The sequence below is a fragment of the Euphorbia lathyris genome, chromosome 5 (assembly GCF_963576675.1).
Source record: "Euphorbia lathyris chromosome 5, ddEupLath1.1, whole genome shotgun sequence".
NCBI lineage: Eukaryota > Viridiplantae > Streptophyta > Magnoliopsida > Malpighiales > Euphorbiaceae > Euphorbia > Euphorbia lathyris.
The window spans coordinates 855,828-883,394 of record NC_088914.1 but is presented as its reverse complement, the minus strand read 5'-3'; the positions used below and the strand labels follow the sequence as shown (position 1 = coordinate 883,394).

Genomic DNA, 27,567 nt, shown 5'->3' with positions numbered 1-27,567 from the left:
CTCGATTAGAACATTTATGAACAAATTTTAGTTTTGTAGAAAACTATATAGTTTTGTGTTAGTTCACAAATATCGAAACTTAATATTATTTCATTTGCTATTAGATAATTTTCTTAATGAACCAAGTCCAAAAGTGGATTTTGGGCTCGAAACAAGCTCGAAGCTCGGCTCAAGCTCATTGAGCAAGCCAAAGCTCGGCTCGGGCTCGAGCTCGTTAATTTTATAGCGAGCAGAGCTTGAACAGGCCAAAGCTCGGCTCGGCTCGGCTCGATTACAGCCCTACTTCTAACAAACACCCTGGGGTGATATAAGATATGTGAATAACTTATTTAGATGGAAAAGTCTAATTTGTCCCTTAATTTTTATTATTTATTCCATTTGTTGTGTTTTGAAAATTTAGTAAGGTGTTCCAAATATTTCTCAAGTTAATTTTAATCTTAAACTTTTTTTTTTGAAATGTTTAATCTTGAACTTTTAAAAACCTAAATCTGTCTATATATTATTATAATATCAATGTCGAATAAAATTAATTAAATTTAATTTATCCTCTTAAATATATTAGTTTTTCTATTTTTGTGTTTTGAAAATTTAATACAGTGTTCCAAAGTTATTCCATTTTTTGTATTTTGAAAATTTAATTTAGTGTTCTAAGTATTTCTCAAGTTAGGTTGATAGATTAAGTTTAATTAATTCCAGTCGACGTTGATACTACAGCAATATATACTTTCTATTTTAGATAGGAACAATATAGTAAAATGAATCATTTTATCCAACTCCCTATCATACGTATCAAACATGGGATAATAAACTCTCCTATCTTATTTTTTATCATTATCTCAATCTTTTATCTCTATTCTCATAGAATACCAAACGTCATGTTAGAGTCTATTTAGTTTATTTGTTTCTATTTGCTGTTTGTTGTTACTGATATATGTAGGGTCCGTCAGCTGCTCCTATTTGATGTTGCTGTTAACTGTTTGTTGTTTGTTGTTACGGATATGCAGCAAATATTAGTTGATTTTTATCTAAAAAGCAGTTGTTTCAAATTTTTACCAAACACTTTTTGTCTCCTATTTAGACTTGAAAGGAAAAAAGCAGTTCCGAAAAATGAAAACAAACGGACACGTAGTAGATGTTAGTTGATTTTGGTGCTAAAAACAGTTGTTTCGAAATTTTACTAAACGCTTTTTATCTTCTGTTTAAAATTAAAAGGTAAAAAACAGTTTTGAAAAATGGAAACAAACGGACACTTGTTATTTACCGTTAGATTTAGACTTATTAAATTTAAACTTATTTTCCCATAATTAACTAGGGTAGATTTTGCAATGAAAAAGTAATTTTTATCCTAATTAATTAAATTGACTAAAATAACCAAAATATTTCTACACCTTCTATCTTACTTCATAATGATGTTCAAGACAGCTAATTAGAAAGCTGCTCAAATTGCTTGTAAGTCTCATCTACCTCTGCTGAGTCGTCGAATTTTCATTGGTCTCCGTCGGCTTCCAATTGCTTCAAACTCAACGTCGACACTGTGATTTTTGAAGAGACTGGTACAGCTGCGTTTGGTGTGTCCTTAAGGGCTCTTTGGGTAAATTTATAGCTGCTACCAATGGTTTCATTGAAGGAACATTTGATGTTGCTCTGGCAGAAGCATTATCTATTAATGAAGCACTGGGTTGGATTAAGAATAAAGGTTGGAACAATATCCAGATAGAATCAGATTCTCAGATTGTTATTCAGTCTATGGCTTACACATCAAAGGCTTTATCATCTTTTCATGCTTAGTCAACGATTGTATTTATACATTTAACGAACTTGTTAATAGTTCTATTCATTTTGTTAAAAGATCGGTAAACGATTCAGTTCATTTTTTGGCTAGAACTGTCTCTACTACTCTATCAGGAGTGAATGGTTTTCTTTCATTTCTCCTTTCTTTTTGTAATGCCCTTCTTGTTGATTTTTAAACAATTTTTCCCTTTTTAAAAAAATTGACTAAATAATTAATTTTATTTAATTGTTTTTATTAATCATAATAAATTACTGCAAGAAATATTGCTACATTCGAAGTGTACTATTTCACAGGGACCAAAAAAAACCAACCGTCATATGCACAAAGGCTGAAAGTGAGAATGTGTAAATTCATCTTTTAAAAACTATTTACAGCTATATTAAGTCATAATTTTGGATTATGTCAAACTAGTTAAAATCAGTACTTTTAATATATTTAAGGATTAGAATTTATAAATTAGAAGTTTAGAATATATTTTCTACGGTTTATGGTTTAAAGCATTTCTAGTGGTTCTCTAGGAGGACTAATCTGCAAATAAAAAAAATTGAAAGTTTGTATCCAACCATTAGAATATAGAAATATATGTGTATCTGGATTTGGTGGGTGATCAAATTTGGAGGGTGTCCAAAATTTGAAAGCTCTGAATTAGTGGGCCCAATAACATATAAAGAATTGTATTTCTATTATCTATTACTCATTAAGTTGGATTTTTTTCTCACATTGAATTATTACTTGTTAACTCCGCCTGTGAGGGTCACTTGGTGGGTTTTACAGCCGGTCCCAAGTCCGGATAAAGGAGGAGGGTTGCGGTAGGTTTGTGGCGACCAGCGTAAAACTTAGCCACATCTTATGACATGAACCACAATATAAATATCGTGGGGGCGTTCCCTACTCAGCGACGCGCTACACTTCCTAGACCCGGGTGTAGTGATAACTGTGCAAGGGTTGCTAGGTCATCGCCCCGAAGCGGCGCGCCACCCCAAGACCCGGGGGTGGTGTCAAATATGCAAGGGTTGCGGGTAAATAAGCTAGTCCACGGTAATGATAGGGGTAGGGTTAAAGGTAGTAGGTTACAAGATGTTATGAAGAGGAGGAGGATAAATATAATGTGCCTACAAGAAACCAAGTGGGTTGGAGCCAAGGCTAGAGAGATAGCTCATTGGGGTTATAAGCTTTGGTACTCAGAAAAGGATAATGGTAGAAATGGAGTAGATATTCTTATTGATCGGGAGTATATTGATGATGTAGTAGCGGTGTCTAGGAAGAGCGATAGAATTATGAGTGTTAACCTAGTGATAGGGGATGAGGTTGTGAATGTCATCAGTGTATATGCGCCACAAATAGGATTAGATGTCTCTATAAGACAAGCTTTTTGGGAGGACTTAGAGGAAGTGGTGCAACAGGTTCCTAGGGATGAAAAGATGGTACTTGGGGGTGATCTCAATGGACACGTGGGTTCTAGGCGAGATGGGTTTTAGAGTGTTCATAGAGGGTGTGGTTTTGGAGATAAGAATGAAGCAGGAAATGATATTTTGGAATTCGTATCAACCTATGACTTGAGTATCATGAACACATAGTTTATGAAGAACATCCCACTTAGTGACTTATCAGAGTGACGGTAATGCGAGCTAAATTGACTTCTTCTTAGTAAGGAGTACTTGGAGAAAGAGTTATATTGATTGTAAGGTGATCACTGGTGAGAGTATGACAACCCAACATAGAGTAGTGGTGCTTGATTTTCGAAGTAGGAAATGTATAAGAAAACGAACAACACAAGTGGAGACTAAGATTAAGTGGTGGAAATTGCAAGGGGAGAATCAACAAAAATTTGTGGATGAGATGACCAAAAAAGATATTTGGACTTGTAATATGGATTTAGATATAGATTCGATGTGGACTAAGATGGAGCATAGTATAAGGGAAGTAGCAAAGGAAGTTCTAGGGGAATCTAAAGGTAGCATGCCACCGAGTAAGGACACGTCTTGATGGACAGAAGAAGTACGACAAGCAGTAAAGAGTAAGCGAGAATCCTATAAAATATTGGGGAAATGTAGGAGTGGCGAGAACTACAAAAAATACAAAGAGGCTAAAAGGGAAGTAAAGAAGGTCATACGAGATGCAAGAGCAAAGGTGAATCGGGATCTGTATACAAGATTGGATACGAAAGAAGGGGAAAGAGACATATATAGAATTGCTCGGATGAGAGATAGGAAGGCGCGAGATCTAGGAAAAGTTAAATGTGTGAAGGATGTGGACCAGAAAGTCCAAGTTGGAGATAAGGATATCAAGGAGCGATGGAGGTCCTATTTTGATGACTTATTTAATGGAGATCGCAGACAAGATGTTGGAGGTATAAGTATCCCTCACGATATGATAAATCATGAATGCCCGTGGAGAATTCAAAAAGGTGAAGTCAAAATGACATTAAATAAGATGAGGTTGAAGAAAGCAGTAGGACCTGATGGCATTCCTATTGAGATTTGGAGATGTTTGGGAGAGAGAGGATCGAATGGTTGACGACGTTCTTCAACAAAATTTTGAGAAATAATAAGATGCCATCAGAATGGAGGAAAAGTATCTTAATCCATTTGTATAAGAACAAAGGCGATGTCCAAGATTGTGCCAACTATCGAGGAATCAAATTAATGAGTCACACTATGAAACTTTGGGAGCGAGTGATCGAACAAAGGCTAAGGAGGACGGTGAAGATCTCGGAAAACCAGTTTGGCTTTATGCCGGGAAGATCAACTATGGAAGCCATCCATCTAATGAGACAATTAATGGAGCACTATCGAAATAAGAAGAAATACTTGCATATGGTTTTCATTGACTTGGAGAAAGTATATGATAAGGTACCAAGGGAAGTACTTTGGTGGGCCTTGATAAGGAAAGATATTTCGCGGAAATATATTGATATCATAAAGGACATGTATGAGGGAGCATGCACGAGTGTACATACTAGTGTTGGGAAGACTGAAGAGTTCCCTATTACGATTGGAGTGCATCAAGGTTCCGCACTAAGCCAATTTCTTTTTGCCATCGTTATGGATGAATCTAACAAGTTCACTTCAAGATGGTATACCATGGTGCATGTTGTTTGTAGATGATATTGTGTTGGTTGATGAGACGAAAAAAGGAGTGGAGAGGAAGTTGGAACTATGGAGACAAACTTTAGAATCTAGAGGCTTTAAGTTGAGCCGAAGTAAGACAGAATATTTGGATTGTAAGTTTAGCGGCCATAGGAGTAGGGAGGCAGGGACAATCACCCTAGATGGGAGAGTTGTCTAGGCATCGAATTGCTTCCGGTATTTAGGATCTATTATCTAAACGGATGGAGAAGTAGATGGAGATGTTGCTTATAGGATTAAATCTGGTTGGTCGAAGTGGAAGAGTGCTACGGGTTTCCTTTGTGACCCCGGCATGCCTAATAGATTGAAGGGAAAATTCTACCGCACGGTAATCAGACCGGCATTGTTATATGGTACGGAGTGTTGGGTAGTGAAACACTGTCACATCCATAAGATGTCGGTGGCGGAGATGCGTATGTTGAGATGGATGTGTGGTCATACGAGAAAGGATCGGGTGAGTAATGAAATAATTAGGACAAAAGTAGGGGTTACATCTATTGAGAATAAAATAAGAGAAAACCGACTAAGGTGGTTGGGCCATGTGAGACGTAGAGCGCTTGATGCGCCGGTAAGGAGGACCGAAGAGTGGCAAAGGGATGTAGTGGTGAGGGGTAGGGAAAGACCTAAGCAAACTTAGAGGAGGGTGATCGAGAGTGATATGAGTTTACTGGTTATTCTGATGGTTCATGTTAGCCGACCCCGAATCATTTCGGGACTAAGACTTTGTTGTTGTTGTTGTTGTTGTTGTATTGAATTATTACTTATTATTCTGAATTGTGATTTTATTCAATACAAATTTGATTATTGGGCTCATTATTTAAATATCTGATATGCGATTTTTCTAATTAAATAAATTAATCAAATAATTAAAATTTATTTTTATTCGAATAATATAGCAAAGTTCATTTTTTATTTAATTATTAATGATTATTCAATATATATTAAATATTATTAATAAATATAAATATTTGAATTAAAATGAAGAAATTAAAATATTATGACGTATGGGACCCATTAAAGTAAAGTAAAAGTATCTAACCATTAGAGGTGCTTTTGTAAGGAGAGTATTTTAATATGGAGGGTGTTTTGTAATAATGTTATTTGATGATGTGGATGGTGTTTGAGTACCCAACCATTAGAGGCGCTCTTATGAATTGGAGTCTAGAATCTTTAAATTATAATGTAAAAATCATAATATATAGAAAATAATGATATATTAAGAATTAAGTTTGGTGATATGACTTAGTTATAATTTTGTACTTAATTATGATATCCGTGTAATTGACCCATGTGTAAATGAGCAATTCAGTTCATTTACATTCGGCCCAACTCAATGATTTGTATATTTTTTTAGGTTCCTACGTGAATATCATAATTAACTATAAAATTATAACTAAATCAGATTATTTAATTCTGAATATGTCATTATATTTTATATATATATATATATATATAAAGTATACTTTTACATTTTAATTTAAAAACATTAAACTTCAATTCATAAAACCCTAGACAACAAATCATAAACCCTAATTTATAAGCTATAATTCTTAAAACATATTAAAAATAATGATTTTATTAGTTTGATATAATGGAAAATTATGACTTGATATAATTATAGATTGTTTTTCAAAAGTGTATTTCCATATAAATTTCCTTTTTTTAATAGACTAGTTGTTTCCTAGATTACATTGTTTGTCACAGAATATTTTTAATTATTCAATTTCAATTTGTTTCAATAAAATTAATTAATTTTGAATTTTATCTTCGACGATTTTAAGAGCAAAAAGATATCGGAAAAGTAATGTGTCTTCCACGTCAGTACTAGTCAACTTTCACCGCTAACTGAAACGATGTATGACTGCCACTTAACTGACATGTGTTATTTCAATTAGACACATATCAACTAGGTGGCAATCACGTACTTTTTCGGTCGGCGGTGAAAGTTAATTAGTGTTAACGTGAAATTCAAATCGTATTTTCAGTATCTTTTTACTTTTGAAGTTGTCGGAGTGATTTATTAAAAAAAAATGAAATTGCGAATGATTTGAGTAAATTACACCTATACTCATTGAACTTAATCATTTTTATAGTATAACCACTAAACTTAAAAATATAACATAAAAATCAATCCACTTTACATTTTCTAATATTATTGGCACTAAACTTCTAATATAACATAAAATATAACATAAAAGTCTATCCCCTTTAAGCCTCAAGCATCATGTCAATTCATCTGTTGGTTTTTCGTCTAGGATGGTCTCTCTGTGCATAAACCTCGTCTTATAAAAGACCCGCACTATAGGCTAACTCCGGAGTCCAAAGTGTCCATTGGGGTTCCACCCTACGAAGACATCCGCCTCCCTTCACGAAGGCCGGATGACCGACTATCCTAGTCCCTAATAGATTATGATGGATCGTTTAGACCAGTACCGATATTGACCCATGGGTTGGCGGATCTAACGCTAGAGTATATGTCTCTTACAATGTTTCTCAATAAAATTAAAATTGAGTGACCATTTTAAGATAATCATGAAATTAAGGCGGTGTTTGGTTACTCTATTTTCTCCTCTCATTTGCCTTTTCAATTTAAATGGAAAGTTTGATGTTTGGTTAGACATCTACCTTTTAAATATGAAAACAAGAACTAACTTTTTACAACAGCAAACAGCACGGGATCTGTGGCTCTGATACCAATAAAGGAATTGCTCTGTATAATTCAGATATCAAATATGGATTGTCAACTTATCTCTTGTAGAGCAAAATTCCATTGAGTTATTGCAGCAGACAAATTGAATCGCCATCTTGTATTATCGGTCGCACATCTCCTACAACAATGTTAATCGGGAGGAGCTGCGATGCCACGAACTAAGAACGAATACTGAGAGAGAGAAAGGGGGAGGCGCACCCGTCGAATCTTAATCATGGTTAGATATGGTAAATCTTAATCAGTTATAATTCTAACTCTTAGTTAGATAGGATTATCTCTTTAGATAGTTAAGATTGCTATTTATCTTAATAGCTTAATTAGATAAATAGGAATCCATATTTATCCATCCAATTCAATTTAGTACGAACGGATTATCTCTTTAGATAGTTAAGATTGCTATTTATCTCAAGAAACTTGTTTATAAAATTTAGAGTGACTATCAAATAACGATCAAACCAATTTATTCAAATTTTCAATTAAATAAAGTAAAATTGATTCTACTCAGAAACATTGCAATTCTTCAAAAAAAAAAAAAAAAAAAAAACATTGCAATAATTATTTTACCGTTTCATATGTTAGCATAAATCTACACTTCTCTTATAACAGTAAATTTAAACGTAATTTTATATATATATATATATATATATATATATATATATATATAGGTGTAGGCTGCAGTCACTTTGTTGAAAAACAAAGTACCTGATACTATGCTTATATTACCATTGATTACAATTTTGGTTAATCTAAATCATTAAATAATTCAATCGTATTATTCAATTATATTAACTGGTTACTGCTTGTGCCGGTCAAATCTTCGCTGAACTCTCCACCTCTTTTTATTCTATCTTCTTCCTGCATTATTTTCTTCCACCCGCCTCTGGTCTCCTTTAATCGGTGCTGGTGAAGCATGAAGCTTCAAAATCACATTTATCATGAAACCACATTTTTTATGAATGTCGTTCTGAACAACTTTAATTCTTGAATATTTTTATTTTGAGGTCGTTAACCGTCATTTTGAGGAGTTAGTTAAAATTGAATGGTCACCGATGTTAAAAAGTGTAAAGTTTAGTGGATACCGTTAAGAATTAAAGTTCAGTAGATATAATATAAAAATGGGAAAGTTCAGTGGCCATGGGTGTAATTTACCCAACATTATCACCATGGATGTTTGAAAAACTAAATCGATTTTAAACCTCTTTTCATATCCAACAAAAAAAAGGGAGGAAAGTAATTAAGGTTTGTGGCTTCCTGGTTTGGAGGATTATTGGTTGGGTTGGTCGGTTATCTCCATGACCGCCTTTTTGAAGCTTCATGCTTCACCAGCACCGATTAAAGGAGACCAGAGGCGGGTGGAAGAAAATAATGCAGGAAGAAGACAGAATAAAAAGAGGTGGAGAGTTCAGCGAAAATTTGACCGGCACAAGCAGTAACCAGTTAATATAATTGAATAATACGTTGAATTATTTAATGATTTAGATTAACCAAAATTGTAATCAATGATAATATAAGCATAGTATCGGGTACTTTGTTTTTCAACAAAGTGACTGCAGTCTATATATAAAGAAATATCATGGTTTTAAAAATCGGACCGGATCAGCCGTTCAAACCGGTTCAACCGGAAACCAGCTAGACTTTCGGTCCGCTTACACTACTCAGGGGTCAATACTATTGACCCCTTTAGAACCGGGTGATCCGGTTCCACTCCAGTTTCTGTGAAAAGGATTTAAAAAAAGAAAGTAAGAGATTTACTTTAATCCATTTAATATTCACTGACTCCCACAGGCTATGTCCTTATTTTCATCCGATGTGGGATTGTTTGTTTCACTATCACTTCTTTCTCTTCACTGTCACTTCCTTCTCTTCTCATCTTCTTTATTTTATTTTATTTTTTTGATAAGATACTAAAATAGGCCAAGGTTTTTGGAAAAGTACCAATTTAGGCTAAATGTTCAAAATAGTACCAATATAGGCTTAACGTTTACAATATAATATCAATTTAGGCTTAACGTTTACAATATAGCATCAATTTAGGACTCACATACAAAATAGCACCAATATAAACTTAACGTTTACAAAAAATAATACGAATTTAAGCTTAACGTTTACAAAATATATCCAATTTAAGCTTATCTTTTTATTTAGTTCTATTTTCTTATTTATTACAATACAATTAATTAGTATTCTTGCCCATTAAAACCTTACATTTGTTTTTCATCAACCATTCCATGGCTCCTAAATTTTATGGCTCATGTAAAATGATATTGATACATGTTAGTGTTCAAAATATTGTGGATATTCAATTACTTTTAGTTTGCATAGATTACATAAGCAATGAAATTTAGTAGTCATAAAATCATTGATGAAAAACAAATATAAGATTTTAATGGGCAAGAATACTAATTAATTGTATTATAATAAATAAGAATATAGAACTAAATAAAAAGATAACATATAAAGTTAATACGGAAAGAATATAATATGATTAATTTAATTAGGGTAATTAATTTATTAGTCCCTATATTTTGACAAAACACACTGTTTAATCCATGTATTTTCAAAAACACATGATAAGGTCCCTAATATTTTTCTCAATGAACTGTTTAGTCCTTCCGTCTGTTTGTTAGACTTTTTTACCGTTTATGACTTCGGAAATGACTAAATTACCCTTTACTATTTACCTTCAAACTTTAGAAGATGAAATTCAATTTAAAAGAAGAAGTTATTTGTATGGAGAACAAGAAAAAGAAAAGATCCAATTCTTACGAATTTGAACGATTAAGAAGAAAATCAAGAAGAAGAACACTAAAAGTTGATTTTAGATGCATTAGAGTTTAAAGGAAAGGAAAAGAAGAACGCAAATCCAAATTGACTAACAAAATCTTCATGAGAGTCTAACGGCAAGGACTAAACAGTTCACTGAGAAAAACGTTAGGGACTAAACAGTTCATCGAGAAAAAGGTTAGAGACTTTATCATATGTTTTTTAAAATACAGGGACTAAACAGTATGTTTTGTTAAAATATAGGGACTAATAAATTAATTACCCATTTAATTATGACGTTTAGCTTAAATGGTATATATTTTGTAAACGTTAAGCTTAAATTCGTATTAGTGCTATTTTGTACGTGATGCCTAAAATGGTGCTATATTGTAAACGTTAAGCCTATATTTGTGTTATTTTGAACATTGAGCCTAAATTGGTACTTCCCAAAAAACCTTAGGCCTATTTTGATACATTTTTTTTTTTTTTTGTAAGAATTCTCATCTTCTTTATTCATTTAATATATATTTATATTAGCATCCTCACCTCCCTCCCACATTGAATATATTCAACTCATAAGCCATAAATATTTATCATAAAATAGGATACAAAGAACCCCAATTTTCACTTCCTGGTAAAAAAAATAAAGTGGATTTTGTTTTACAGGTTAATAATCAATTAATAGTGAAACAAAAAAAAAAAAAAACAAAACCATACTAATAATAATTAACACATTTTTTTTAACATAAACTAAACATAACAAACATTAACACTAACAAAAAAATTATATTATTATATTTATTTATTTATAGATAAATATATATTATTATTTATGACGTCATCCGGTTCAACCAGACCGAGTCAACCGGTTGAACCCATTGACCCCTGAACCTTTAACATACCGGTTCGATGTTCGATCCGGTTTTTAAAACATTGAGAAATATTGCTCCATTCGAAGTGTACTATTTCACAGCTACAAAGAAAAGGGAAAATTGCACATAAATTCATCTTTTAAAAACTATTTACAATTGTGTCAAGTCATAATTTTATATTATATCAAACTAATTAAATCAGTACTTTTAATATATTTCAAGGATTATAATTTATAAATTAGAAGTCTAAAATATATTTTCTAAGGTTTATGATTTATGAATTGGAGTCTAGAATTTTTAAATTATGGTGTAAAATCATAATATATAGAGAATAATGGTATATTAAATATTAAATTTGATGATATGACTTAGTTGTAATTTTGTACTTAATTATCATAATTATGTATTTGACCCCAAAGAAAAGCCCAACTGTCATATGAACAAGGCCTGAAAGTGAGAATATGTAGATGGGCCAAGGCCCAATTCAGTTCATTTTTCATCCGGCCCAACTCAATGATCTATATATTTTTTGGGGAAAGTTCAAATAAAACTCATGTGATTTTACTAATTTTCAGATAAAGGACTATGGTTTATTTTTTGTCAAAACGATGACTGAGGTTTCACACTTTTAATAATGCTATTAAAACTATCTTTAACGACCTGAAAATGAAAATTTTCAAGAATTAAAGTTGTTCAATGCCATATTTTCTATGGAACTACATTTTCGATTTTAAAAAATCATATTTTTTGGAACTTTCTCTCTCTAAACATTAACTTTCTCTCTCTTTACCAAACATCATCTAAATAATCTCGAAATAAAAAAGCTGAAGAATTAAAGTTGCTTAGAATATTAGTATCTCTTAAAATATGTCATTTTTGAAGTTGTTAAGGGTGATTTTAATAGTATTAATCGAAAAAGTTCTTATTTTGTTAAAGTTGAAAACCTCAGTCCTAGTTGTTTCCCGGGTTAAATGCATCGTTGGGCACTGAATTTTTATAGTTATCTTAAAAATTGTCATATGATTTTAATTTGTCTCAATAAAATTAATTAGCTTTGCATTTTATCTCAGACGATTTTAAGAGCAAAAAGACACTGAAAGGGTAACGTGTATTCCACATCAACACTAGTCAACTTTCACCGCTAACCGAAACGATATATGACTGCCACTTAGCTTATACATGTCAGCTAGGTGGCAATCACGTGTCGTTTCGGTCGACGATGAAAGGTAACTAGTGTTAATGTGAAATTCAAATCATATTTCGAGTATCTTTTTACTCTTGAAGTTGCCAGAGTGACTTTATTATAAAAAAAATTGAAAGTTGAATGATTTGAGTAAATTACACCTACGACCACTGAACTTTATTTATTTTTATAGTATGGCCACTAAACTTAAAATCATAATATAAAAGTCATTCAATTTTATATTTCCTAACATTATTGGACTAAACTTCAATCGACGCTTTAAAATGACCATTAATAACATCATCAACAACAACACCAACAACAACAACAACAAAGCCTTAGTCCCGAAATGATTCGGGGTCGGCTAACATGAACCATCATATAAAACCGTGAAATCAAGTCGTGTCAGCGACACAAATTCGCTCCCTCCACTTCGTCCTATCCTCTACCATATTTTCCTCAATTCCCAGTAAACTCATATCACTCTCGATCACCCTCCTCCAAGTTTGCTTAGGTCTTCCCCTACCCCTCACCACTACATCCCTTTGCCACTCTTCGGTTCTCCTAACCGGCGCATCAAGCACTCTACGTCTCACATGGCCAAACCACCTTAGTCGGTTTTCTCTCATTTTATTCTCAATAGATGTGACCTTACTTTTGTCCTAATTATTTCATTACTCACCCGATCCTTTCTCGTATGACCACACATCCATCTCAACATACGCATCTCCGCCACCGACATCTTATGGATGTGGCAGTGTTTCACTATCCAACACTCCGTACCATATAACAATGCTGGTCTAATTGCCGTCCGGTAGAATTTTTCCTTCAATCTATTAGGCATGCCGGGGTAACAAAGGAAACCCGTAGCATTCTTCCACTTCGACCAACCAGCTTTAATCCTATGAGCAACATCTCCATCTACTTCTTCATCCGTTTGGATAATAGATCCTAAATACCGGAAGCAATCCGAGGCCTGAACAACTCTCCCATCTAGGGTGATTGTCCCTACCTCCCTGCTCCTATGGCCGCTAAACTTACACTCCAAATATTCTGTCTTACTTCGGTTCAACTTAAAGCCTCTAGATTCTAGAGTTTGTCTCCATAGTTCCAACTTTCTCTTCACTCCTACTTTCGTCTCATCAACCAACACAATATCATCTGCAACTTGATGCACTCCAATCGTAATAGGAAACTCTTTAGTCTTCCCAACACTAGTACGTACACTCGTGCATGCTCCCTCATACATGTCCTTTATGATGTCAATATATTTCCGCGAAATGTCTTTCCTTATCAAGGCCCACCAAAGTACTTCCCTTAGTACTTTATCATATGCTTTCTCCAAGTCAATGAAAACCATATGCAAGTCTTTCTTCTTATTTCGATAGTGCTCCATTAATTCTCTCATTAGATGGATGGCTTCCATAGTTGATCTTCCCGGCATAAAGCCAAACTGGTTTTCTGAGATCTTCACCGTCCTCCTTAGCCTTTGTTCGATCACTCGCTCCCAAAGTTTCATAGTGTGACTCATTAATTTGATTCCCCGATAGTTGGCACAATCTTGGACATCGCCTTTGTTCTTATACAAAGGGATTAAGATAATTTTCCTCCATTCTGATGGCATCTTATTGTTTCTCCAAATTTTGTTGAAGAACGTCGTCAACCATTCAATTCCTCTTTCTCCCAAACATCTCCAAATCTCAATAGGGATGCCATCAGGTCCTACTTCTTTCTTCAACTTCATCTTACTTAATGCCATTTTGACTTCACCCTTTTAAATTCTCCGCATGCATTCATGATTTACCATATCATGATGGATACTTATATCTCCAACATCTTGTCTGCCATCTCCATTAAATAAGTCATCAAAATAGGACCTCCATCGTTCCTTGATATCCTTATCTCCAATTAGGACTTTCTAGTCCACATCCTTCACACATTTAACTTTTCCAAGATCTCGCGTCTTCCTATCTCTCATCCGAGCAATTCTATATATGTCTCTTTCCCCTTCTTTCGTATCCAATCTTGTATACAGATCCCGATTCACCTTGCTCTAGCATCTCATATGACCTTCTTTACTTCCCTTTTAGCCTCTTTGTATTTTTCATAGTTCTCGTCACTCCTATATTTCCCCAATATTTTATAGGATTCTCGCTTACTCTTTACTGCTTGTCGTACTTCTTCTGTCCACCAAGATGTGTCCTTACCCGGTGGCATGCTACCTTTAGATTCCCCTAGAACTTCCTTCGCTACTTCCCTTATACTATGCTCCATCTTAGTCCATATCGAATCTATATCTAAATCCATATTACAAGTCCAAATATCTTTTTTGGTCATCTCATCCAGTGTTGTTTTGTTAGGAATAATAAAGTAAATTTTTAGAGAGATAAAGCTCTGAAATTGTAATTTTAGAAAATAAAAAATGTGGTTTCATGGTAAATGTCGTTCTAAACAACGTTTTTGTTAGATTTATTTATTTAGTTTTGAAGTCGTTAATGATCATTTTGAGAGTTAGTTAAAGTTTAATGGTCATAATGTTAAAAAAATGTAAAGTTGAGTAGCTTTTATGTTATATTTTGAAGTTTAGTAGCTTACTGTGAAAATGAGTAAAGTCCAGTAGCCAGTGTAATTGACCGTGAAAATGAATAAAGTTTGGTGGCCATGAGTGTAATTTACCCCAAATGATTTTATTGAGAAAAATTAAAGTTGAGTGACCAAATGTCACAAGGCCAGGCTAAAGCTATGTGTGCCGCCGAGATTTCTCCGAATCCTCGGCTAGCCAATTCCTACGGAAGAAGTCTATCCCCTTTAAACCTCAAGCATCCCGCCAATTCATTTATCAGTATTACGTCCCAGAGGGTTTCTCTGTACATAAACCTCGTCTTATGAAAGACATGCACTATGGGCTAACTCTGGATCCCAAAGTGTCCGTAGGGATTCCACTTTACGTAGACATCCACTTCTCTTCATGAAGGTCGAATGCCTGACTCTCCTATTCTCTAATGGACTAGGGTTGATCGCTTAAACCAATACCGACAACTGATCCAGGGTTTGACGGATCCGACGCCAGACTATCTATCCCCTACAGTGTTTCTCAATAAAATTAAAATTGAGTGAACATTTTGAGATAATCATGAAATTAAGGTGATATTTGGTTACTCCATTTTCTCCTCACGTTTGCCTTCTTTTCGGTTTGCCTATTAAACATGAAAATAAGAAGCAACTTTTTCCAACAACAAACACCAGCATAGATAAACCAAACGGTCCTTAGGTGACATCTGTTGCATCTAACTCGTTGTTTTTCGGGTTAAATGCACCATTGGTTACTGAACTTACATGGTTGTCTCAAAACACTCAACTTCAATTTGTCTCAATAAAATCACTCAGTTAGGTTACTCTGCCGATTTCTGCAATTAAAAGGTATCAAAATAATGACATGAGTGACACGTCAACATGAGTCAACTCAGATCTCTGACCGAACGAAACGTGACAACCATGTGTCGGTTATTTTAATGAAAAAAAAAACTATTTTTTTTTCATAAAAATAACCGATACGTGATAGCTAGGTGACACATACATGAATGTCATGTATGTTTCGATTAGAGATCTGAGTTGACTTATGCTGACATATAACCTATGTCATTATTCCGATGCTTTTTAATCATGGAAATTATCAAAATGATCTAATTGAAACAAAACTCAAAGTTACACAAATTGAAATTGAGTGACCATTTTAAAACAACTGTATAACTATATACGTTCAGTAATCAACCGTGAATTTAACCCGTTGTTTCCCTTCTACGTTACCTTCGGCGCAAATGGGAAGGTGAGAAGGAAAAACAGTAGAGCAAGAACACATCTCACTTCAATTCCTTCCACAATCTTCACCTCTGTAATTCTCACCTCTTTCTGATCGTTACAATGCTGATTTTCCCGATGGAACAACTGGAAAAATCATGTGTTTGAAGTATCTGATTCTCCAATCTTCACCTTTCGATTCTGCAATTTCTATGTGCCATTCATCATGAGAATTTCAACCTCCACCGACGACCGCTCTGCCACTCTCACCGGCGTTGGAATCCGGGAGGCGGAGGCGCTTTTCCGTTCCAAACCTATATCTGAAATTCGAAATGTCGAAGCTACTACCAGAAAACAGATCCAAGATAAGAAGGAAGAGCTCCGTCAATTGGTTGGAAACCGCTACAGAGACCTCATTGACTCCGCCGATTCCATTGTTCTTATGAAGTCTTCCTGCGATTCGATTTCTTCTAATATTGCTTCCGTTCAAACTATGATTCACTTTCTCTCTGCATCTCCTGTCTCTGAAACCCCTAAATTTACGAACCCTAACCCCGCGCGTATTCAAATCTATGGGATCGCTTGTCGTGTCAAGTACTTGGTTGACACTCCCGAGAATATCTGGGGATGCCTCGATGAATCCATGTTTCTTGAAGCCGCCGGGAGGTACATTCGTGCCAAACACGTACACTACAACCTTATGCAACCTAGCAATGCACTTGCTAATTCCACCGTTGATTGGGATCACTCGATGATCTTTTCCAACTTTCCTCTTTTGCAACATCAGTGGCAGATTGTCGAGAGCTTCAAGGCCCAGATCTCGCAGCGAAGTCATGAGAGGCTGTTGGATCCGGGCCTTGATGTTGGGGCTTATGCTGATGCTTTGGCTGCTGTTGCTGTCATCGATGAAATAGACCCCAAGCAGGTACTTGATTTGTTTCTTGATACTAGAAAGTCTTGGATTTTACAGAAATTAGCTACTTTTGGTGGCATCGATAATAATGCTGCCACTGGTGAGGTTGTGGTTTCTGTCTTTTGTGAAGTTTTGAAGATTATTCAGGTAACTGTAGGCCAAGTAGGAGAGATGTTTTTGCAAGTTTTGAACGACATGCCTCTGTTTTACAAAGTTATTTTCTGTTCCCCTCCTGCATCTCAATTGTTCGGGGGAATTCCTAACCCAGATAGTGAGGTGAGGTTGTGGAAATTGTTTAGGGAAAAACTGGAGTCTGCTGCTATTACTTTGGACAAACAGTATATTGCAAGGACTTGTATGACTTGGTTGAATGATTGCGGTAGGGAGGTTCTGTCTAAGATCAATGGCAAGTACTTAATTGATGCAATTGCTACTGGTAGAGAGCTTGCCACGGTGGAAAAATTGATAAGAGAGACTATGGACAGTAAGCAAGTGTTGGAAGGGAGTTTAGACTGGCTTAAAAGTGTTTTTGGGTCTGAGATTGAGCTGCCTTGGAGTAGGATACGGGAGCTAGTTCTGGAAGATGATTCTGATCTTTGGGATGAGATATTTGAAGATGCTTTTGTCCAAAGGATGAAAACCATAATCACCTCTCAATTTGAGGATTTAGCCAAAGGTATTAAAGTGCAGGACTCCATTTGTGCAATTGGTGTGGCTCCTGGTGAACATGTTGACTTCCAGGCTTACTTGAATAGACCTTCCACGGGAGGTGGGGTCTGGTTCATAGAACCCAATGGAAAGAAGTCTAATCTGGGATCAGCTTATAAGGCATCGCCTGGAGAAAATGATTTCCATGATTGTCTTAGTGCCTACTTTGGTCCTGAAGTTAGTCGAATTAGGGATGCTGTGGACACCCATTGTCAAAGTGTTGTTGAGGACCTTCTTAGTTTCTTAGAATCTCCTAAGGCAGCGATCAGGCTTAAGCAATTGGGGCCATTTTTACAAGATAATTGTTATGATAGCATGTCAGCCATATTGGCAGAGTTGAAGATGGAGCTTGATAAGTTATATACTTCCATGGGAAATGCCTCCAAAGGAAATCAACCTTTGCCTCCTGCTATTGTTGTTGAGAGATCTCTTTTCATTGGAAGACTCTTATTTGCATTACAAAAGCACACAAGACACATTCCAGTGATCCTTGGTTCTCCAAGGTCTTGGGCAAAAGATTCCATAAATGCAGCTTTTGACAGGTTACCATCTGTCTTGAGGCAACCTAGAGTTCTCCCTGATTTTGTTATTGCTGATAGTTCTGGCAGACAATACACTGGCTCTAGACGGCATACTTCATTTGCTACTGCTGCTTTGCTTGGAGCAAATGAAAATGCAAGCCCTAAACTTGAAGAACTAGTCAAAACCACGAGGGATCTTTGCATCAGAGCTCATGAGTTGTGGATATCCTGGTTATCTAATGAGCTCTCATCCATTCTTGCCTGGGATCTCGGAAAGGATGATGGATTGGCAGCAACGACTCCATTGAGGGTATGTGGTCTTGGCTGGAATTTTATTCTCTCATGCTTTTTCTTGTCATAACTAAGCATTTTATAAATGATAGCAACTCAGTTTAATGCATATTTCCTACATTTCTTTTAACCTTCAAGTTTGTAGGATAGCCATTACCCATTAGTTATGTGAGGGAATTATAGTGTGAAGAATAATAGATGCATTTAGAAAGATACAATCAGAAAAGGTTTCATTGCCACACACCTTTCTTTAGCATTTTACATTGAATTGGAGGTTTATATGCTTAGGGGGTGTTTGGTTTGCATCGAGAAAGGAAAGGAATGACCCTGAATTCCCTTGTCTGTTTTCCAGAATTGCATTACCCCTGATTCAATTTGTGACTATGTGGTTCAAATCGGGCAATCAACCTGTTTTCATGATTTTTTTTTTCCAACCTGTATAATTCAACCTGCTTCAAATAAACAATCTATTTTTATGATTAAACTTGTTTCCAATGTCTATCATTAATCAAAAAGTCCAAAATACCACTTCTTGACAATGTTACTCATGAAGTGTGGTGAATTATCTTCAGAAGATATTCTAGACCAGCCACAACTAAACATTTATTCATGTAAATTAAACTCTAGTTTGATTAGTTCCAATTTGTTTCATGATGCACCCCATTCATTTCTCTCCTTTTTTTTTATTGGAAAAGGTCATGAAATAATTAAAAGCTTAATTTAAGGAATATTAATATTAAATAAAATCAATTAATAACACAGTTTAATTAATGAAGACTTCGAATTTGAAATTGAATGATAATCAATAATTGGAGTGTTGAGAGAGATGAACTCTTAAAAGAGAGACGAAATAGAAAACCTTTGGGGGAGGGGAGCTGGGTAATGATATTAGAAGAGATTGGAGTTTACCCAAAACTAAAAAAAGAGTGAAGGGAATGATTGTATCAATAAAACAAACAGCAAAGGAATGAAAACTCTTTTTTCCCTTACTCTTTCCTAAAACCCCCAAAACACACGCTCCCTTAGTGGTTTTGCATTTGATTTTTATGTTAATGCTTGTTATTTAGTGTCAGCGGTCAGCCATTGTTTCTCTTTTTGCTAGCGAGCAAAAATTAGTAGATATACGCAAACACACACTATGTGTTCGCACACATCAAAAACTTGCTTCTTTTTATGTATTTTTATAAAAGAAATATTACATAAGTACATACATATACTTCTACGCTCTTTATACAGTCTTTGGTTTAGCATCTGGAACCCAGCATCATGTATGCTAGCTGGCTATACTAATAACTGCATAGCCATTATTTCTTATTAGTGTGCACATTTGCCTGACAAATTACTTATGAAATAGTTGAACTTTATACTCTGTTGTTCTTGATATATATATGGCTTATAAGGGTATAAACTGCCCCATTTCCTTTATATTGTGCAGGGCTGGGATGAGACCGTAGTCAAGCAAGAACAACCTGATGGGGATGAATCTGAAATGAAAATATCACTCCCTTCCATGCCTTCACTCTATATCATTTCATTTCTGTTTCGAGCATGTGAAGAGATTCATCGGATTGGTGGTCATGTACTTGACAAATCCATTCTGCAAAAATTTGCATCAAGGCTACTAGAAAAGGTACACCATCATGACTGGACTTCTGATTTAACTTATTCTGTGGACTTGAGGACGTTATTGCAAAATTCTTGTCACAACATGTACAATTTTATGGATGCACGTATATTATTATCATTTAGCTTTTTGTATCTTCACCTTTGATAGTGTTGCACTGTGGATACGGTCCTCTGCTAAATTTCTATTATGGTGCACTATTGAATTAGGATCATCATTAATACTAGTATTCACTGTCTCATCTATCCTCTCCTAATTGTGTGACCAACATATAGTTTCCTCCACTCCTGGTCATTTGAGCTTATTCACATCATACACCATTATTTCATAATTAGGATGTCTATTCGCCATAGCTGTTAAAGGCGCACTAAGGCGCTAAGGGGTCCTAGAGCCTAGGCTCAAGACGCGATGCATGGCGCCCACCGCAGAACATGAGGCGCAGAAAATTCTCTCTCTATATATATATACTCTTTTACTTGTTAAAGTATAAACCAAAAAAACACACTTATGACCACACAAACAAAACAAACCACCTAAAAACATAATACTAAATCATAAATGTCAAAAACACCAAGTTAAGTTCATACTCCATAGAGACATTAACATATACTTACGTCTTAACCTAAGTACCTAACTAATGCTACTAAACTAATAACCATTCATTGTCACTTGATATTCTTCTGTGCGTCTGTCACAGTTTCTCTTTGAGTGGAGTGGAGGAGACTCTTCTTTATGTGACTGCTCTTAATCCCTCTCTAGTCTTTCTATATTTATTTACGTCTCTTGATATTCTTATTTAGATCAAGGGTTAAGATTAATCTTATTTAAATTAGTTGAGATTAGTCAAAATTTGTTTCACACAAAACAAAAAAAAACCCTAGTGAAAACAGAGAGACACTCCTTGATTCAGGCTCCGAGGCCCAGGTGAGGCGCACAAGGCGAGAGCCTTTTAAACAGGGCATCACATTCTGCTATCGAGGCTTATGCTATTCGCCGCCTATTTCTTGCTGCGTGTTGTGGGTTGATTACTAGTTGGGTCATATGTTCTTGACTGGCATACTAGCAAGTATTATAATTTTCTTTTCTTTTCATTTCTAGTTGCTTGCTTTCATTCATTTCCGTCCTCTTTTTCAATATTTTTCTTCTGTGGGATTTCATTTGTATTCTTCTTCTTTTTTGAAACATTCATTTATATTCTTAATGTCAGTGGACTGAGTGTAAATTGGTATTCCATAAGATCTTCTATTTTGATATTTATGCAGCTAATTGCAATTTATGAGGACTTCCTATCTACTAGAGAGTCTCATGCATCTCAAGTGTCAGAAAAAGGAGTCCTTCAAATTCTCTTAGACCTAAAATTTGCTGCCGATGTTCTCTCTGGGGGTGATTCTAATATCACTGAGGACTTATCCAAAGGTCCTAAGTTGAAGGTTTCTTTCAGAAGAAAACAAGAGCAAAACCAGACAAAGTCAGTTCTTAGAGAGCGATCCGATGGTCTGATTAACAGATTTTCACAAAAGTTGGATCCAATAGACTGGCTGACGTAAGTTCCCTTTTTTTTCCCGTTGATTTAAACAAGCAAAAAGCATGGAAATCTATGATCTTATAGTGCTGATGAATTTTAGATTTTACTGATGACTGGAGCTATGCTTAATTGTCATGATATATAGCATAAAGCCTAATTGGATCTAGCCCCCGCTATACTGTTGTTTAACAAAGTGGTTTCTTTTAAAACAGTTTCTCTATAAAAGCATACGCAATATTTTGCAAAGAGTTGCTTTTACTCACAATCACTCTCTATGTCAGAGATTGAAATTCTCACTTTTCCTGGCAGACTCATTTGTGAGATATGTTATTTTATTATGGACCTCTATTGTTGAATCCTTTCATTGGATTTTTATGAGTAGTTATTGCAAAACATCACATATGAGATTGTGTTTTGCTTTGTCGTTATTTGAAGTAAATTTGTTAGTTTTGTGTATTTTCTAATGCCTGTGCAGTGTGATATTTATTGGCAATGAATGTGATAGTTTTTTTGGAGATTATGGGGTGTCATTCTTACATCGATTGCCATTAAACGTTTTCAATCTTTTTCTAAATTTTTCGTTTTATTCATTATGAAGCAGGTTCGTTACTCCTTAACAACCCTAAATCTGTTTTTCCTCATCTTTGTACTTGATCATATCTTTGAGAATATTTAAATGCAATAAGGCATTTGTTCTGTTTTATTGATTAGCAATTTCTAATATGTTGATTGGTTTCGTTTCTTCACACCAATAAATCGAGGAAAATCACCAATTGCCATTAGAAATTATAAGTACTTTTATACCAAAATTGTTCTTTGTACTGTTTACTATGTTGCACAGGAAACTCTTCTTCATTAGCATTTCGGTTTCCATTACGGTTTCCTAGCTATAATTTTTCAGAAATAACCTTTCCTGGTTTCAGTTTCCGTTTCGGTGCAACATAGACTGTTTATTTGCAGATTTGCTACTGCATAACAGCCATAAATCTCACATCCCTTATCTTTTCATTTTGATCATATCATTGAAATCATTATGCTCTATAATAGATCTTCCTGGTTTCGGCACTTGCTCGAAATTCTAAAGTTACTGAAGGCTCCTCTAAAGGGCATACCTAATGCTGCCATTTTTTACCATGCTTCCAGTCTCTGTCTCTAGCTTTCTTATGCTAGTAGTAATGTTTCTGTTGTATGTGCTATGATAACAGCACTTTTAAGGGTTTAATTTTTTTCCATTTTTCTTTTGCTGTATATCAGTTATATTCACATCCTTTAGATTCAGTCATGGTTGAATGTCCACATTACCTAATCTATTTTTATTTATTGAAGGTATGAACCATATCTTTGGGAAAATGAGAAACAGTCATATCTAAGACATGCAGTCCTGTTTGGGGTTTTCATGCAACTGAATCGGATGTATACAGACACTGTGCAGAAATTGCCTTCTAATCCTGAGTCAAATATAATGAGATGCTCCACTGTTCCTCGTTTTAAGTACCTTCCTATCAGGTATGTCCACTGTTCAGATATATATATAGAAAAATTATTCTGCATCTTAGTTTAGTTTAACTTCTGACATCTAAGAGTTAACAGACCAGTTCCTGTGTAAATTACTTGAATCTAGAATGAAATCATCACTGCAAAATCAAGTTTTTGAAGCATTTATATTTCATATAAAAAGGGGGGTTACTTCTCATGTTATACACCCCTATTGAGATATATTTCATATAAAAAGGGTGTCATCTAATGTATCCTGTAGGAGTACTACTTGACAACATTAAGAATTCATGTCATATTGTTAGGAGAATTATCTCTTTGATAATGTTCCATGTCAACTCAAGAAAGTATGTCCGGGAATGCCATCTCTTGTGATTGCAGCTCCAAGATATTATTTTCTTCATCACATAAATTGTATCAAAGGACCCTTATGTTGGCTTGTTTGGTTGGTCTATTATTGGATTTACCTGCTCAGTTGCTCCTTGGCAATTTTCAGGATAACATTCATTTAAGTTGGGGAAGTGGACCCATGGTTCAGATAACCTATTACTGTTCTGAGTCACAACCTTATAGTTTGATAACCTTATGCTGAGATCAAATCCTAACATATTCTTATTATCACTAACCAATGCTCTCTATTTATTTACCGTATACACGGTGGACTGGATCTTCATTTCTAATGTCATCTTAAATATCCAGTGCACCTGCATTGTCTTCAAGAGGATCTACCAAGACATCCATTCCAGCAGTTTCAGATGATATCTCTTCAAGAAGTTCCTGGAGAGCGTTTGCCAATGGAGAGCTTTCAACGAACATTGATATGGATGACAACTCGAGTTTTGGTGTAGCAGCACCCATTTTTAAGTCTTTTATGCAGGTATATCTTTTTGTGCCAATTTTCTTACCTTCTGCATCTTTTAGGTCAAATACAACAGACTAGACAAGCTCATAATTTGAACAAATGGCTATCTTGTCCCCAAGTTTTAACATTGTATATGGGCCTAAAGGAGTTATAGAATAAATGTGCTGTATGGAGCTGGCCATATGTTCATGCCCCCACAAGCAGTAGAACTGAACAACTGTTCAGTTCGTTCATGAAAAATTGTAGTAGTACCTACAGGACGTTGAAATTGGTGGAGGTATTTTCACAAAGGCTTTAAATGGGGATCGGGTTAATTATATTTGTGACATGCCGGACGTAATTATATCTATTCTCCTGCTTGTGGGGGAACGCTAGGAATATAGATACCATAGAGTTGAAGGCTAGAAAACTGTAGTACGTTTTTTTCAATTGAAGCAGTAATATGATTCACTTGTTTCTAATAAGATCGAATGTGGATGCCGGTTGATTGCTTTAAATGGGACTCGGGTTAATTATATTTGTGACTTGCCGGAGATAATTAAATCTATTCTCCTACCTGAGGGGGAATGTTAGGAATATAGATACCATAGAGTTGAAGGCTAGAAAACTGTAGTAGGTTTTTGTTGTAGTAATATGATTCACTTGTTTCTAATAAGATTGAATGTGGATACCGATTTATTGCATGAGAGCATGATTTGTCTGGTTTGGGGATCAGATGTGGTAATTAATTGTGGGATAGTAGCCTTGGCGCAACGTAAACGTTGTTGTCGTGTGACCGAGAGGTCACGGGTTCGAGTCTTAGGAGCGGTCTCTTATGACGATAATTTTTTCTCTTGTAATGATCAGGTTGGGAGCAGGTTCGGAGAGAGCACATTCAAGTTGGGATCCATATTAACTGATGGCCAAGTCGGCATATTCAAAGACCGATCAGCAGCTGCCATGTCAACATTTGGTGATATTTTACCTGCCCATGCTGCAGGACTTCTTTCATCCTTTACAGCAAACAGATCGGACTCTTGATTTGCAGCGGAATCCTTTTTCTTTTGTCTCTATGTCGAACTAACTCCGCTGTGCGCTTTATTTGAATGAAGTCAACTGAGAAATTGGGAGACGAAAACGCTGAAAAAGTTCGCCTCTGAACGAATTGGAATGGTTCTATCTATGTTAGTTAGGAAATGAGAAGATTCACAAGTTCTAAAGGTGAAGCAAGAAGGAAATTTCAGTAGCCGGAAGCCATTGTGTTTCTCAATCCGTGTACTGTTGAACAAGGCGGGAAAGCTATTTCAGGTTGTAGATTGTTTCACCGGCCGGAGCTGCCAATCTAGAAAATGACCTTTACAGTTGTGGGAGTTTCCTTGAAAAATGACAGTGATGGTGATTCTTATGCAATGGAGTAGTGACAATAGCTTGTCCTGATAGATTTTCGGGTTATTTGCCGATGAGGATCAGATCGAGGCTGGGGCAGTCGTAAATGTTATAACCTATCTACTGCCCTTTACCTCATTGTTCAACCTGCAGAAGAGGATTTTTGAAGAACCAATTGAAAATTTGTATGCCTAGATCGATTTCCTTAGATCATCTCTGGGTTGTTTTTTTTTAATTTTTTGGGTAAATAATTTATTAGTCCCTATGTTTTTTCTAACACGCTATTTAGTCGTATTTTAATAATACATTATTAAAGTACAAAATTTAAATAGTGCGTTAGGTAAAAATGTACGGACTAATAAATTATTTACCCTTTACTTTATGGTCCATTTTCTGGTCATAGTAAATATACTATTGTGTAGTTATGGGAAATTTGTGTCATTATTTGGTTTAGAAAAGAGAGAACAGCTGGATGGTAATAAATAAAAGAGGCATCATTTATTGTATTGTTAACGATATTTTTAGAATATATTAATTTCAATTTTGACGCTTGTGAATTTTGTGCGAGCGTATTAAAGATTAATTTTCAATTATTTTTAATGTTTCTGGACTGTGATTATGCGTTTTCAACTTAACTTCTAAACAGATGATTGAACGTAAGACTTGAGGATTGAATAAAATACTTTTTGGGAATTTTTCACTTTTCTTTTTGATTTTGAAGATAACTTGATTATAAATCTTTAATTGGAAAGAAAGGAAAATTGAAATGACAAATTGGAAGCAAACAAAAAAAGGTAATTTCATGGCCTTGAAGTTGGAATTTGGCTCGTGCAGTAATGAGTAGAGTAAATCGCTGAAAATCTAGAGCAATAAGTTTGAGAAAACTTGAAAAAAATATGGCTGGAATAATTCAAATACAAGAATGGGGAATGAAGAGCATGATTGAGGACGATTAAAATGACACTTCGAAAGCTTAAAGGTTGCTGTAACAATGGCGAAAACGAGAAATTGTATCTGAGTTAAAAATTAATTGAAGTTGAGTAAAAATGAGGTTCGGAAATGTGATTAAAGAGTCCGAGATTAATGATAAGTCTTGGAGATAATTAATTAGGCTGTAAAAACAAGCTTGGATGGAAGAAAATGAAGTTTAAACGCTTGAAAGCTGCTGCAACAATGATGGAAAAATCAGACTAAGTAATCGTTGGATATTTGCAGGGGCGGAGCCAGTCCAGGGCTTGGGGTGCCGGAGCCCCCCGGCCACCGGCTCTGTCCTTGAGTACGGATCGATTTTTCTTATGTAGCCCCTTCTAAAATTAGTATATATCAACTATGTAGTATTATTTTAATGTTTAAAAGTAGATGAGATGATTAAAGATGTTTACTTATGTTTGAAAGATCCTATGTTCATGTCCCGAGACTAAAAAAATTTTGCCCAGCCTAACGGGCTGGACTTTGAAAATTTACCCTCAATCGCACGAATAAAATTAGCCCCTCCAAGTTTTAATTCCTAGCTCCGCCACTGGATATTTGAGTGTTGAGTTGATCTTAAACAGTAGAAATCAGACAAAGTAATGATTGGATATTTGAGTGTTGAATTGATCTTAAACTGTAGAAAATCGGATTGAAAACTCGGAATTTGAAATAAGGGGCTTGAAATTAAAGCTTGAAGAAGATTGATGATGCAGTAATTTTTTAATTGGAAAGTTGATGTTTCTTTGGAGTTTTTAGTTGGAAGTTGGGTTCATTGAGAGCTTGAAGATGAAGAATGAAATTTTTTTTTTTTAATAGCAGTTGTCACTGAAATGCAAAGAATCCTGTAATTCCACTCCTATACTTGTCCTGGAATTTTCATTGTACGTTCTCCAGGTAAATTACATACGTGGTTTACAACATTTGTCATATTTCATAATTTAGTGTACAACCTTCAATTTTACATACAAAATTGTACAACCTTTTGGTGACTTTCCACTAAAGTGTACAACCGGTAATTTTGACCGGTCAAGGCGAAGTCAATCCTA

General features: G+C 35.1%; 1 protein-coding gene across 1 annotated transcript; it reads left to right on the top strand.

Annotated features, from left to right (window-relative positions):
• The first annotated feature begins 16,222 nt into the window (after positions 1-16,222).
• LOC136231126 (conserved oligomeric Golgi complex subunit 1) lies at positions 16,223-26,126 on the top strand. Its single transcript, XM_066020411.1, has 6 exons — positions 16,223-18,698; positions 20,115-20,309; positions 21,566-21,846; positions 23,155-23,334; positions 24,022-24,199; positions 25,031-26,126. The coding sequence occupies exons 1-6, from the start codon at positions 16,473-16,475 to the stop codon at positions 25,202-25,204; spliced, it is 3,234 nt and encodes a 1,077-aa protein (XP_065876483.1). The 5' UTR covers positions 16,223-16,472; the 3' UTR covers positions 25,205-26,126.
• The last annotated feature ends 1,441 nt before the right edge of the window (positions 26,127-27,567 follow it).